This window comes from Lutzomyia longipalpis, chromosome 4 (genome assembly GCF_024334085.1).
Source record: "Lutzomyia longipalpis isolate SR_M1_2022 chromosome 4, ASM2433408v1".
Lineage (NCBI taxonomy): Eukaryota > Metazoa > Arthropoda > Insecta > Diptera > Psychodidae > Lutzomyia > Lutzomyia longipalpis.
In genome coordinates, this window is record NC_074710.1 from 2479680 (window position 1) to 2493584 (window position 13905).

At 41.2% G+C, this 13905-nt stretch overlaps 5 protein-coding genes across 6 annotated transcripts in view; 1 reads left to right on the plus strand and 4 right to left on the minus strand.

Moving 5' to 3' along the window:
- LOC129795447 (mediator of RNA polymerase II transcription subunit 1) overlaps positions 1 to 13905 on the minus strand; it is a 1235552-nt gene that overhangs the window by 339350 nt on the left and 882297 nt on the right. The gene's annotated exons all lie outside the window — the stretch shown is intronic.
- On the minus strand, positions 71 to 3988 carry LOC129795613 (stromal membrane-associated protein 1-like). The gene is made up of 4 exons (XM_055837055.1): positions 3700 to 3988; positions 3261 to 3391; positions 2991 to 3161; positions 71 to 2329 (listed from the first exon to the last, which is right to left on the minus strand). The coding sequence occupies exons 1-4, from the start codon at positions 3815 to 3817 to the stop codon at positions 1535 to 1537; spliced, it is 1215 nt and encodes a 404-aa protein (XP_055693030.1). The 5' UTR covers positions 3818 to 3988; the 3' UTR covers positions 71 to 1534.
- On the plus strand, positions 4177 to 6747 carry LOC129795646 (uncharacterized). The gene is made up of 3 exons (XM_055837102.1): positions 4177 to 4651; positions 5522 to 5803; positions 6115 to 6747. Exons 1-3 carry the CDS (start codon positions 4373 to 4375, stop codon positions 6595 to 6597), a joined length of 1044 nt encoding a protein of 347 aa, XP_055693077.1. The 5' UTR covers positions 4177 to 4372; the 3' UTR covers positions 6598 to 6747.
- Positions 6843 to 8040, minus strand: LOC129795679 (uncharacterized). Of its 2 annotated transcripts, none has more exons than XM_055837145.1 (4): positions 7831 to 8040; positions 7463 to 7752; positions 7198 to 7404; positions 6843 to 7139 (listed from the first exon to the last, which is right to left on the minus strand). In XM_055837145.1, the coding sequence occupies exons 1-4, from the start codon at positions 8015 to 8017 to the stop codon at positions 7026 to 7028; spliced, it is 798 nt and encodes a 265-aa protein (XP_055693120.1). In that variant the 5' UTR covers positions 8018 to 8040; the 3' UTR covers positions 6843 to 7025. The 2 variants fall into 2 exon arrangements, with proteins under 2 accessions (XP_055693120.1, XP_055693121.1); XM_055837146.1 differs by having other exon boundaries at positions 7487 to 7752; positions 7831 to 8037.
- On the minus strand, positions 8146 to 13394 carry LOC129795446 (uncharacterized). Its single transcript, XM_055836724.1, has 5 exons — positions 12985 to 13394; positions 12672 to 12902; positions 12498 to 12594; positions 11278 to 12428; positions 8146 to 11204 (listed from the first exon to the last, which is right to left on the minus strand). The coding sequence occupies exons 1-5, from the start codon at positions 13165 to 13167 to the stop codon at positions 8238 to 8240; spliced, it is 4629 nt and encodes a 1542-aa protein (XP_055692699.1). The 5' UTR covers positions 13168 to 13394; the 3' UTR covers positions 8146 to 8237.

Here is a 13905-nt window from a genome sequence, read left to right on the forward strand (position 1 = left end):
TCTCTCTATTTGCACACAAAAATGATCGACCCCAATTTTCGCGCCCCAAAATTCCCCCAATGTCACCAAGTTATTTTTCTCTGTTTTTTTTTTATTCATCCAGACAACAGAATTACACAATTTTTGTCCTTTCACATTGTATTTGTTTTTTTTTTCTTTTCAATTCAAAAGAAATTTCACCTAAAACTCGATTTTTTTTTGCTTGATCTCGAGCCCCTTTGGAGGCTCTTGTCCAAGTACGAAAATTATTTATATTACACTTAATACGTCGACGCCCCCACCAAGGATGGGCTGTGGGGATGAACCACCTTGGCTGGGGGGCAAACAAGCACAAAAATAGGCCTCATTTTCTCATCATCCTATTTCAACGCGCCACATCACATCCCCCCAAACACGCGGGGGTGTGTGTTAAAATTCATAGTATTTCTTCATTTTTTTCTTTTACTGAACAATTTTTCTACTAAAATTTCATCTTAAATACTCGCTAAACGTGATGGTCTATTTCTCTTAATTTTTTTATTATCCAATGTTAGAGAATTTTGTATATTGATTGTTATATAATTTATTTTCTTCTCTGTTTTCTTTTATTTTTATTTAATGCGAAAAAGTTTTGGAAAAGTGGGAGGAGTGGGTGATATTCCTGAAAAGGTCTCGAAGAGTTTTGATTTTTTTTCTTTTAGGAAAGCGCTGAAAATGATTTTTTTTAATTAGATGAATTAAATAATTAATAAATCTTCATTGTCTATAAAATCGTGTAGTTGAGTATTAGCAGAAAATCTGACTCTACTCAATAGATGGCGTTTAAATCTGCCTGTTGGTTAATCCAATTAAATTGTAATTAAATAACTTTGGATGCATTGTAACTAAATAATCAAACATCCGAATAGTTTTTCATAATGAAATCTAATTAAAAATAAAAGTTCTCAGTGTTCTAGAACGCCCTTCAGTTCCAGCGGCAAATTCTTAAAATACTTTTATTGTATTTACTACAATTTTCTTAAGGACAACGATAAAAATGTTTTTTTTTTCTTTTGCAAAATTCTCATTTTAATGCAAATCAGAACAGAAAAAAAGCTTTCTTATCGCTGCACTTCCGGAATTTAATCATTTTGCACCAATTGTGGCAGTTTTTTTGTTAGCTAACAAGTCATAAAGCACATTATACTGGGGGAAAAATAAATGAATTTATTACGCAAACTTTGCATAATAAATTCAACAAAGAAATTAATTTTACGGAGAATAATAAAGCTTTGTGAAATACTTATGAGGTTATGAGAAAAAAAACTGCAAAAGATATTGCAAAAATGAAAGAAATTTGTTGAGGAATATCACCCGGAAAGACACAAAGTGGAGGAAAGAGAATATTTTGATGAATTATTATAAAATAAAAAGATAATAAATCATCAATTGAGCAGTTTTTAGTCCTGCAAAAAGGTGACCTTTATGTCCTTCCCACGCATCCTCTTATTTCTAGTGATATTGATCTCATCAGGTTGTTGTACACTCACGCAAAAAGCTCATTGACCAAACCACCCTATTGCCACACATTGCCCAAATTGAGATTACCAAATTGCTGGTTGAGTGCTGAATTGGCGGCATTCGGGGGTGGTTGCTTGAGACCCGCCGAATTGGGGGGTGTCTGGAATGCTGTAAACTGCCCAAAGGGCTGTGGCTGTGCCGGAAAACCGAACATTGCACCGTTGTTTGTCGAAACTGGCGGATGATGCGGCGGCTGTTGACCAAATTGTGGCATTGCAGCGTAGCCTGTTGGTGCGGCGGCAAAGCCACTCCCTGGTTGAGCACCAAATTGCCCCCCATAGGGCGCCTGTGGCGGTGGGAACTGGGAGAAATTGTTGAAACTGGGCGTTGGTGCGGCAGCATAGAGTGCCATGATGCTATCCTTGGTCATCTTGGCCTTCTCCTTCTCATTGGGCACCTGATTGAAGAAGTCCGCCTCCTCCTGATCCAATGCATTCGTCGTGGGCACCTTGGGTGCCTCCTCGACAGCCGGTGGGGCACTCAGGAAGGAATTGAAGGCATCCCCCGCCAAGTCTTTCGTCGTGGGCCCATTGGTGGCTGTTGGTGAGGATAAACCAAGAAGATCCGACGTAGCACTCGTGGGGGGATTGTGGTCAGTCCGTGTACTCTTGGGGCTACTCGATGTTGCCTTCGGCTTAGGCAAGGGTGCTGGAATTGGGGCAGACTTGGCCAAGCTCTTCTTACTCCCACTACTCTCTGTACTGACACTCGACAATCCCAATGTGCTCGATGATTTCTTTTTTCTCTTCAACTTCTCCATCTCCTCTTCGATCTCCTTATCCCAGTCCACCTACAAAAAGCACAAACCCCCCGAAAAAAAGAAAGGTTTTCTTTAGAGAGTGCCTTGTAGGGCATTTCCTACAATCACTACTTTACCACAGATTCTCTAACAGTGCTAAATATTCTTGAATACGTTTTCTTAAAAGACAGATTTTCGGTCTCAAGCTTGGCTAATTAAATTTTATTTAAGGCCCTGGACTATTTAAGTTCTTCCTCAGGGCTTACAACAATATAAAAGAACACATAAGACTCCAAAAGACCTACATGACATTAAAGTCATTTAAGAAATCCCATTCATCGCCTAGGGTCGTCCCTTTAACAACAACTGGGGTTGGCTTCTCACATACAATTTTGGCTTTGATTTTTTATGACCAGCTGCCGTCCTGACGTCAACCTCAGAGAGGCATTTTTGTTGCATTGTGACTTTGTGTTAGGAATATTCCTCATTCATATATTTTATCACAAGCAACGGTGCAGAGCAGTCAATATCAGTTCAAGAGTTACCTCTCGTTGTGATATTGCACTGGTGGGAACGAGTGGGGATATTCCTAATCGAATAAGATCTTTTTTTTTCATATCTGCATTACAGCCTATCGAACACCTCCGAGTCTCGAATTCGCCGACCCTCTCATGGTTTACGTACGGAAATATAACGTAATCCATTTCATTACCTTTGGCGGTGGTGGTTGGACCCATTCTCTAGCTAAGTACTTCTTATGCTCATACTTGGCACGAATAAAAGTCTCAAGCGCCGAATCAGTCTGTGGACGACGAAAACCATCCGGGAGTTGAGCTTCATACACAGCACGTGCTCGTGAGTTGCCCATCTGCTGCAGGGAGACCTGTTTTTTGCATGATGATGGATGAAAAACGCCCCCAAAATTATTGATTTTGCAATGAGAATTTAAAACATGAGAATTCCATCTTCTTGCAATACTCACAACTTGCTCAGGTGTCCAGGCGTCTAGATTCACAGATTTCACACGAGAAATGTGAACACCCAAATTCCTGTGAATCCCCGCACATCGGATACAGAGAAAGACGCCCAAATTCCACGAAGCCCATCTAGGACCTGGAGGAAAACAAAATGAATCCCATCAGGACACAGTAGAGTGCTTTCCTGACCATGACCGGAAGTACATGGTAAATAGACCGCTTAATCCCCCATTAGAGTACACCAATTGGCATTGAAGGCGCTTGACCCCCGGAAGTTGAGGACGCGCACGATCATGCAATTTGTGACACTTTCTCTTTGTTTTTTCCTCTCATTCTCTTCCCAGCCCCACAGCACCTGCCGCACCTGCCAATCTGCGCCCAGATGCCTCCCAATGGGTTCTTCCCATCTGCCGGGGGGGCAGCTAATTACCCACCCAAAATTACCTTTTGCATCGCAATCCACGCAGTATTTGTTATCTTCATCACGGAGCATCTGAGTCAGCAAATTCTGACATTTCTCCTGTATAAATTTCGTCCTTTCGCTCTCCTTCTTACTACCCATCTTGCCGCGGGATCTCTGGCTCACTGATTTTGCTATTTTGACGGTGTACAAATAACTTTTCACCTTGCAAAAAAGCACAAAAAGATCTCCTTCAAATACAATCTTTTTTTTAGGAGAACACGTCCACTATTATATTTCTCTACATTTGACGGGGGAAGAAGAAGAAATGTCTGTTTTGTTGTTTCTTTATTGAAGGGTGAAACATAAAAGGGGGAAATATTTCACGCAACTCAGGTGTTTTGCGCCTGAAAGTAGACTATTTTTGAAATTTTTAATTTTCCCACCGTTCGACCGAAATAATTTCCTCTAAAGAAAAGCCCAGAAAAACACGAAAAAATCTTCAAAGATGTGCCTTACATACGAAAAGCATCTTAACAAGTTTCTCAATAAAGCCAATGTTTCATCGCTATACAGATGTCTTGAAACATGTTCAACGTGAAACACATCAAAAGCATTAAAGAAAAAGAAGAAGAAGAAGTCCTCCGGCGATGGACGGTGCTTCTACGCAGTTGTGAAAAATTGTGGAAATTTTGGTGAATTTGTGGGTGAAAAAGCATGTGGAATTATGTTTCGAGGAGGATAAAGGACACCTTGGAGAAGACGGCCAACATCTTCGATGCTGGCCGTGCGCATTTCAACCATTTTGAGTGTCCGCTGGCACGGAGGAAGGCTGCCGCCGTTGCGTTGAGGAAGAAAAAGTGCTCCCTCGCGCACTTCCGGAAGTCTTCAGCCGTTGGGAGTGATTTCAAGGAATCCGAGTCGGGGCAGGATGAGTACAAGGAGCGCATTAATCACGACAATCTCAATCAGTCGTGGTTGGGAGCCATAACCTGGGTGAGTAGGTTAAAAAAAACTTGTTCAAGTTCTTTGACAAAAAAAAATATCCTTGAATGATGAAAGTAGGGGAAGATATTCCAAATCAGACCTTTTTTTTCTCTGAAAATTCCTCCCATGTTAGAAAGCAAAAAAACAGCGGATATTTTGAGAGAAAGGGAATAAACATTCAGGTAGATCAATGAGAAATTAATTCGTTTTATCAGTTTGAGTTTAATCTTATCGCAGATGAATTTCCATTTAGCAGGTTTATCCCATCTATGAATTGGTTTATGAATCTTGCAATTCATTTGTGAGTTAAGAGATAATTATTATGGAATTAGAGATAAAATACAAAAAAAAAAACAATAAAAATAAATATCTTAGAAAGTTTTTGATTGAAAAAAAATCTTTTAACACATTCAGGCATACTAGACGCTCATCGGAGGCTTATACTGTAATAAATTGGAGTATATAATTACCCGGCTGGCACAAATTGTCTCAATTTCATATTTTTAGCATTTTTGCTGCATTTTTAGTGAAACTTCAGCAAAAACAAACTTATGAACTATTGTGAACTTTTTCCACGGATTTACCGTAATAACTCTTGAAAACACGAGCTTTTAAAATTTTCTTTAGTCTGTAATTATGATTAATTGTCCTAACTATAAGATAATTGTTTTTTTTTTAATTAGACTACGTTAGCTAAAAGCTGCTTCAAGATAGTTCAAATTAGCCTCTAATGAATTAGAACTAGATTCAGAGATGTAAAAAAAAAATATTTCCGGAAATTGCTTTTTTGTTTTTAATTCTTTTCCTTTTTTGCAACATGAATATTTTATGCTGACCTTGCTTTCTTTGTTTTTATTTTTTCTCCGAAACACACAACAGAGTAGCGCCATCATCTGCGGATGGTACACAAGTCAGCTACTCTGTATGCGACGGCGACAGCTTGCTTGGGAACGTCGTAGCGCCTTCCATCCGGCAATTTATGGGTTTTTGCCGCCACCCAATCGTGGCTTCCATACGGGTCCCTTTGCACGGGTTGCCTTAACAGCGCCTGGGAAGGAATTGGGGGTGGGGAAGTCTTCAGACTTCCCATTGGATCCCTCCAAATTCATCTACAACGTCAGCAATGATGAGACAAGCGACGAGCCCAAAATTTCCACTGAGGTGAGTGTTTTAGTGAAGCAGAAGGAGAGATAGAGAAAACAACAATAATTGGCACTCTTGAAGGCCACACGCGTCTTTTTTAATTTATTTTTTGCAAAGAGAAGATTTTCTGTCTGTCTCTATGTTTCTCTTTCGAATCTTATCACAATGTGGATGATTTGTTTTCATGCGTTTGAAGAGAGTCAATGATTCACTAGATTTTAACATAAAGAGACAGTCTTATCGCTGTGATAAGACAAAAAGATCTTCAGGAAGAATTTTAATTCAATTTTCTTTGCATTTTCCTTTGAAAAAAAAATGTGTTTTTGCAGAAATTAACAATAAGAGATGCAGCTCGTGATCTCAAGAGCCTCATTGGGGATACACACTTCAATTTTGCCGTACAGAGTATACAGAATGGGAGTAATTTTGAGGAGGCAGTCTTCCATTTTCGCCTTGCAACATTTCACCGTCACCCTGCGGCAACGTTTAATTTGGGGCTGTGCTACGAGCGCGGTTTGGGGGTGAAGAAGAATCTCCGGCAGGCCATGGAGTGCTACCAAATGGCCACGGAGTTGGGGCATCCGAAGGCAATGTACAATCTTGGGGTGTTCTACGTGCACGGGCTTGGTGGTCTCAAGCGTAGTCGTCGTGTGGCGCGACAACTCTTCGAGGCGGCAGCACAACTCGGGCAGGAGGATGCTCAGGCGGCACTAAAGATGCCAAATCGGAGCACCACCAAGGACGTACAAGACTACCATCATCCCACAAATATTGCCCTAACAACAAGTTGGCGTCCCATTGAGGCATCCTAGTGTGTGGATTGGGGGTCCTGGAGTCCTGCTGCTGTGAGTTTTCCTAGAAACTACATATTATATACTTAACCTACATTGTATGAAGTGATAAAGCATTGTATTGAAGATCCGAAATACAGGTGATTGTGTGGGAATAATCTCTGAAATTAATTATTGTTTTTATTAGGGGACAATATGTCCTTTTCTAAGCAATGGGTTCTATTCTGCGACCAAGAAATCCTTGAAATCGTTGAAATTTCAGAAGAAATTCTTAAAAAATTGTAATTTATTTTGAACATTTTTTTTTTAAATAAAAATTGCAGAATTTCAGCTGAGAAAATTTCTGCCGTAGCACCTTCCTGAACTTCCTGACCAAGGTGCTAATTCCTTTTCTTTTTGGGTCATAGAAGATCCCTTTTCCAACGTAGAGTAGTGAAAATTGACTTATTTTACTTTTTCTTGAGTATCCCTTGTGCGATGTAGAGTCTTCTCTTGTTCCTGAATTTGTCATGGAGTTTCCCTTTGGGATTCCCACCGAGGGGCCTTTTTACATAATACGTCGACTGGAATTGAAGGAAAACTTGTTTTTAATTCAAAGAAAATGAGGAAATCCTTTTATACCTTAAGTTCCGTGGGGAAGAGCTGAATAATTTGATCACTGACACGATCAATTAGTTTCATGGAGACACCATCGTACTTCTGCAGGTAGTAATCGGCAATAATATCCACGAGCCATGCTTGATGCTGTGGCTCAAGCCTCTCATTTGCACTGTAATACTGCAGGATACTCTTACCACGTGCAGACATTCTCAGGACTTTCTCGACTTCCTGAAAAGGCAAAGTTTGCTTTTGAAAATCTCTCATTCAGCGTACAATGATGCCTAACCTCTCGTGAGACATGCTTCCGGACCTTTGCTGCTGAATCCTTATTCGACGGTGGTGCTGTAGATGCTGAGATTCCACTATATTGCTCCAGAGGATCAGAGATCTGTTGTACCTGAGGCAGTTGAACTTTTTTGTTTGCCGGCAGGGGAGTTTCAACAATCTTGGCACCTTCATTCCGCCACTTCTTCAAGTAGTACTTGAATTCCACGCAGTCGGCAATGTTGTTCCCAAACAGCCGGGCAATGTCCTCATCCTCAATCACCCTCAGGTGCCAAATGGTCAATTTTGCAGCTTTTCCGGGAAGAAAAACATAAAAATTTTAAAAGAAAACTTTCCAAAGTTTCAAAACATTCCATCAACAAAACTCACCAACAACAACTTCAACAATGTTTTTCTTCACATTCCACGACTGCAGGAGTACCCGGGTATCCAGTGTTTCATCTGCATAAGCTACCGGAACTACCGTTGTGACTGCTTGCCGAATATTATGTTTATTGTCGTCGGATTCAACTGAAATATCGTCATCCGAGAAGAAAACGCTATTTTCGTCAGCCATGTTTTGTGTCCCTTTAACCACAATGTTTCATCCTTTTGTGAAACATCAAATTTTGAGGTTAGAACGACTTCCCGCCTATTTTCACCGCCAAATTGTTCCCAAAATCCCCCAAAAAAATTAAAAATTGATTTTATTTCAATAAATTGTAGCTAAAATCAGCTTTATTTTCAAATATTAAATGAGAAATTTTTCATGGAAAAATGAAACATAAAATAAAAATTTACTGCCTGCGTGATCTTAAATTCCTCTTTGTGGGCTGTTCGGCAACCACCGGTGAATTGTTTTTGGGCTTCTTTGAGATTTCCGTCACATCATCTTGAACCTTTGTCCCCTTCCTAGTGCGCTTTGGACGAGAAGAATCATTCAGATCTGCTTCAGTTGCTGCTGAATTTGGAGTTTCTTCGGGTTTTGCGCCTCTTCGTGCCCGTTTTGATTGAACTGGACTTTCAGCGGGAGCTTCGCTTGTTTTCTTTGCACGTGGATTCCTTGTACGTTTTGCCGGAGTAGCATTGGACTCTTCATCTTCCTTTGTAGCTGCTCTGCGACTGCGTTTTGTTGAAGTTGCAGCTGAACTCTCCACTGAAGTCACTGATTCATTGTTATTCCTCTCACCGGCTGCCTTACGGGTACGTTTTGTCATCTTTGCAGGAGTGTCTTCATCATTTACTTGGGAATCTTGTCCAGTTTTTGCAATTGCCTTCCGTGTGCGTCTAGTACGTGTTGAAGCAGTAGAATCTTCTGCATTTTCAGTAACATCTTTTGCCCCTTCAGCCTCTTCCACAGTTGGAATAACCTTTCGTCCACGCTTACGTGTTTGCTTAGCTGGACTCTGAACTAATGTTACAGCTGTTTTTTCAGTTTGTTTCTCCACTTCAACACTTGCAGCAGCTTTGCGGCCACGTTTAGCACGTACAGGCTGAGCGGGACTTTCAAAGACGTCATCAGAAGATTTATCTTCTTCCTCATTTTTAACTGTTGGATCTGCCTTTTGTTGAGCCTTTCGACCGCGTCTAGAACGAATGGGCATTGCAGGATCTTCGTCAATTACTTCAGCAGGCTTGTTCTCCACTTCTTCAACTTTTTTGCTCTCTGCTTCTTCAGCAGGCTTTACATCATGCGCCTCTTTTAAAGCAGCAGGCTTTCTACCACGTCTAGAACGAACTGGTTTAGCAGGAGCTTCTTCAGCTTCTTCAGCAGGCTTGTTCTCTGCTTCTTCAGCAGGCTTGTTCTCCACTTCATCAGCATCATGTGCCTCTTTTACAGCAGCAGGCTTTCGACCACGCCTAGAGCGAACTGCCTTAGCAGGAATTTCTTCAGTAGGCTTGTTTTCTTCTTCTTCTAAAGGCTTTATTTTTGTAGTTGCAGCCTTTCGTCCACGGCGAGGACGTTCAGAAGGATTTGATTCAGTATCTGCAGCACTTTTATCTAACGCTTCAGAAGCAATTTTATTTAGTGCTTCAGCAGCCGTTTTTCTTCCTCGCTTAGCCCGAACTGGACTCGTAGATGAAGATACTGCAGCAGGAGATTCAGGAACTGCAAATGTAACTGCTTTTGGTTTTCTTCCACGACGAGGTTTGTTATTTGCTGATGCAGCGGATGTTGCTTCATTCTTCTCCTTTGTCGATAAAACTTCTGGGGTCTTTAGTAAAATTTCTGTAGTCCTCTGCAGCCTAGGAGATCGTCTTGGAGCAATTTCCGTAAGTTGATCAACTTTCAAACGAGGAGTTTTGGGGGTACTCGTTACTCCATGGCTAAAATCAAATGTATCATTCACAGACAGAAGATTCTTCTCTGTTTCAGCAAAACTCTGAGCAATTGCCAACTTCCTGAGGGACACATCGCGTCCGGTTGTTTCTCTACGAACTGATGGAGTGTCAATGGTTGCATTGTCTTCAGCTACGTCTTCACTTTCAGGATTGTTGTCAATGCTCTCTGTGAGAAGTTGTTCAGATTCCGTTGCAGTGACATTGCTGTATTTATCACTGAGAACTTGAAGTGTATTGTTGGCACGACGTGAATGAGCGTTTTCATTTGTTGTCGACAAGACAATTGAATCGATCCACTCTTGAATTCCTTTATCATCACCTCCCTTTTCGATCTTTTCGGGAGTTTTAACCTTTTTGGGGCTTTCTTTGCGTGAATACGTCCGCTGAACTGATGGCATTGACGTTAATCCTTTGAGGGAGTCAAATAACTGATCTACCGTTGCATCCAATTCAATGACTTCAACAACACTTGTTGATGAAGATGTTGGTTTTGACGCTTCTTCAGCATCTTCTCCCTGAATCAGTGGTTTTGATTCCTCGGGGATGGTGTACAAATCAGCCATACCAGTTAGATTTTGAGTAGTCTCAACATCTACTGGCTCCTTTAGAAGTTCCTTAACGCCAACCATTGCAAAGGATGTATCTTTGGATGTTGAAGGCTTCATTATATCTCGCAAACCAGCGTAGTTAATTGTTTTGTCTCCAGTGGGCTCCTTCATGAGCTCCTTAACGCCTGTGAATTTCAGAGACATGTCTGTTTCCTTAGATTCCTTCATGAGGTCCTTAACGCCTGCGTATACAACGGAATAGTCTGCCTCCTTTGGTTCCTTCATGATTTCCCTAATTCCTCTCAAATCCATTGAAAGATCTTGATCCACTGGAGATTTTAGTAATTTTCTCACACCTCTCAGATCAGGAGAAGCTCCTTCTTCCTCAGGTGATTTCATTAGATCACGAACACCAGCCAATCTAACGGAGGTTTCATCTTTCGGGAGATCCTGCATAAGTTCTCGGACACCTCGTAGGTCAACTGTTACGTCCTCAAGAGGTGTCTTCATCAATTCTCTCACACCAACAATATCTTCCAGCTTATTGGTTGATTTGGGAGTTGCTAGAAGTTCACGCACACCCACAATGTCCGTCAAATCATCCTTTTTCCCCCTTCCGGGTGTTCTGAAAAGCCTTCTAACACCACCAACGTCCGTTAAATCATTTAGTGGAGAAGAAGCAACTACGTGGTGCCTCTGAACAGCTTTTGGGGACTTTTGCTGTGTCCCAAAGAGATTCTTAACACCGGAAATGTTGCTTAAATTATTCAGCGGACTTCGCGGTGTCTTTGTAACCCTTCCGGACTTTACAGCACTCAAGCTCTTATGCTGCTTTTTCACTGGAGTTGGCGTCATGTTAAGCATATTGTTCTCCTAAAAAAAGAAATATTGAAAGAAAAATTAATTTCTTCAACTTTAAATGTTTTAAATTTTCAAGAAAACAAACCTTTTGAAGAGATCTCAACTGATGATCTTCACTCATTGTCGTTGCTTGAGGTGATGTCATGTTTTCCTTGTCAAATACGTCACTGCCGGATGTGATATTGGTCAGATTCTCCATTGTCATTAGGCCTCGTAGTTGACTGACCGTTGGTTGTGGCTTTTCACCTGTTGTATCGGATGTATTGAGTTTTGCCTCAATCTTCCTCTCTTTGAGCTTCTTGGTTGACGTTACTGGGCGCCTGATTATCTTCTTAACCTGCTTTGGTGTTGAAAAGTTTTCCACATCTTCACCTTTGACCTTCTTGACACTCTGAGGGGTCCTTGTACTCTTTCTTGTCTTCTTGATGTCTTCTTGCGGCTGCTTTTTGACAGATACAGCACTCTGTGGGGTTTTTGCATTTCGTCTTATACTCTGTGGAGTCTTTGGGGTCATTGTATTGACCTCTGGGAGCTTCTTCGTAGATGCAACACTAGATTTTGTGGCTGATCGCAAAGTTCTCTTGGGCGTAGCCGAGGAATCGTCAATTTTTGATGCTTCTCCAATGAATTTTATGCTATTTTCTGGCGTTTTAAGCGTCTCACTTGAATCATCAATAGTTATCACGGATTCCGATTGATCCACATCAATTATTGTGCTCTCCTCATTCACATCCAGGCGCTTTGTGACATCAATTGGAGTACTTTGGGGCAATGATGTGAAATCCACTTTTGCAGCAGTCTGCGGAGCAATGGATGAGGGTGTTTTGAGACCCCTTGCACGGATTTGCTTCAGTGGTGTCTTGAAGAAGTCTGAGGCATCTGAATCGGCACACAATTTCTCTGGATCACCCTTTGTCGGCGCCGGTGTGTTTAAATCAATTAAATTTGATGGTTGTTCCGGAGATGCACGAGTTCCCTCCAAGGAAGGACCTACTGGGGTCCCGTAGAGACTCTTGCTTCCATCAATCGTTGCAGCTACAACTGTGGAGTCTTTCATGGTGGATTCAGCCGTAGAATTATCTCCCCTCAATGTCTTTGGAGTTTGGAAACTCATCAAATTTATGGATTGCCTGGGAAGGTTAGGAGAAACAATCCCAGTGCCTTCCAAAAGATTCTTTTCAGGCGTCGTGGGCTGTTCCACGACTTCAGGAACTGTCTTTTCATCTTCTGGTACTCCTGAGAAGCAAGAAAAGTCATTAGGAAATGAAAAAAAAGATTCCTCATTCTCCAGGGAATTTTTCTTACCAATTTTCAACTCTGGGACCCCAGAGAATCTTCTCCTCTTCCGGACAGGCGTAAGAATTGACACAATAGTCTCCTTGTTTAACCTCTTTAGCTTCTTCTGCAAAAAAGAATAAGAGAATAAATTTCATTTTACGGTTAATTTTTTTGGCAATTTTGAATGAAAATTTCCATTACCCTTCTCCCAGGTTCAGACCAGCACGCTCTCTTCATCTCCACAGGACGCATGGACAATGGCGAGGACTTTCTCACTGTTGTCTTGAGGGCATCCACAATAGGAGTAAACTCCCAGACAAAATTCATCCCTAGGATGTTGATTTGATCTCCTGATTTGATAAATTGCTTCTTCATCACGATCTTATCGTTAACAGCCACAGATTGATCGGTTGAATAGTTGATAATCTGAACCTAAGAAGGGGGAATTGAAGAGATTTTCATTAGATACTGATTCCCCAAAGTTATCCGGAAGACCTAATAAAACGTCACGAACCTTTCCAATTCTTCCAATGCAAATCTTGCAGTGAATTTTGCACGCATTGGGATGTCGTAGCCGGAAGTGACACAATAAATCCTTGCCAAATCTCACGGCGCTTCCCCTAGTGGTGTACACAACCCGATTCTTGCCATTCTTCTTCAGGAAGATCAACTTCCCACCAAGTAGAGATGCCTCCATTTACCCAAATAAAATACAACGAATTTCCGCAATTTCACTCAAGTTTTCCACAATCCTCCACAGCTAAGTCACACAGTACACGCTGAATTATCTTTTTCACTCAAAATCAACACAAATTGTTAACAATTTTTATGAGAAATTCTTTACAAAAGACGATCAAGCTCCGTTTGTTGTTTTCTCTAAAGGCGACGCCAACTGAAATGGTCGTTGTGAAATTCAAATTCTTCTTCTTCTTCACGTGTACAGGGTCGGATCGTAAATCGTAAAAGGCCTTTTTGGCAATAGGCACATGAATCAAATTAAAAAGTCGTTTTTCCAATTCAAATTATAATGTTCGTTACGGATTTTTAACCCTTCTGCGAAGCTAATTAATAAAGTTAATAAATTAAGTGATTTCAAATTTAACCTGCTGGCCGCCAAGACCTTGGAGCTTCCTTAGAGCGCCAAGGTGGGGTCGTTGAACGACCCCAAGAAGGAAGTCGATTTTCTCATAAACTATAAAACCGGGAACTGTCGGGTCACTACCTTTAGACTCCTTATATAGTCCTCTTGCCCCTTGCATCACAAATTCGCCACCCGGAAACACACAGAAGAAGATATTAAGGAAAAACATTTTTCACTCATTTTTCACACTTTCTTCGTGAGAAATTTGCCACGAAGTTGACCGCAACTGCTATTTTTTTCACTACTTTCCCACATTCCCCTCACTTCCCGCACCGTGATAAATGGCAATATTTC

Bases quoted from the DNA above. Each gene is read 5' to 3' on its own strand.
- LOC129795613 (XM_055837055.1), bottom strand. From the start codon at position 3,817: ATGGGTAGTAAGAAGGAGAGCGAAAGGACGAAATTTATACAGGAGAAA. The intron at 3,392-3,699 runs GTAATTTTGGGT...GTTTTCCTCCAG, and splicing joins CGTGGATTGCGATGCAAAAG to GTCCTAGATGGGCTTCGTGG. The intron at 3,162-3,260 runs GTGAGTATTGCA...TGCAAAAAACAG, and splicing joins CCTGGACACCTGAGCAAGTT to GTCTCCCTGCAGCAGATGGG.
- LOC129795646 (XM_055837102.1), top strand. From the start codon at position 4,373: ATGTGGAATTATGTTTCGAGGAGGATAAAGGACACCTTGGAGAAGACG. The intron at 4,652-5,521 runs GTGAGTAGGTTA...AACACACAACAG, and splicing joins GGTTGGGAGCCATAACCTGG to AGTAGCGCCATCATCTGCGG. The intron at 5,804-6,114 runs GTGAGTGTTTTA...GTGTTTTTGCAG, and splicing joins AGCCCAAAATTTCCACTGAG to AAATTAACAATAAGAGATGC.
- LOC129795679 (XM_055837145.1), bottom strand. From the start codon at position 8,017: ATGGCTGACGAAAATAGCGTTTTCTTCTCGGATGACGATATTTCAGTT. The intron at 7,405-7,462 runs GTTAGGCATCAT...TTGCCTTTTCAG, and splicing joins GGAAGCATGTCTCACGAGAG to GAAGTCGAGAAAGTCCTGAG. The intron at 7,140-7,197 runs GTATAAAAGGAT...CTTCAATTCCAG, and splicing joins TCTTCCCCACGGAACTTAAG to TCGACGTATTATGTAAAAAG.
- LOC129795446 (XM_055836724.1), bottom strand. From the start codon at position 13,167: ATGGAGGCATCTCTACTTGGTGGGAAGTTGATCTTCCTGAAGAAGAAT. The intron at 12,903-12,984 runs GTTCGTGACGTT...CCCCCTTCTTAG, and splicing joins GCATTGGAAGAATTGGAAAG to GTTCAGATTATCAACTATTC. The intron at 12,429-12,497 runs GTAAGAAAAATT...CTTGCTTCTCAG, and splicing joins GGTCCCAGAGTTGAAAATTG to GAGTACCAGAAGATGAAAAG.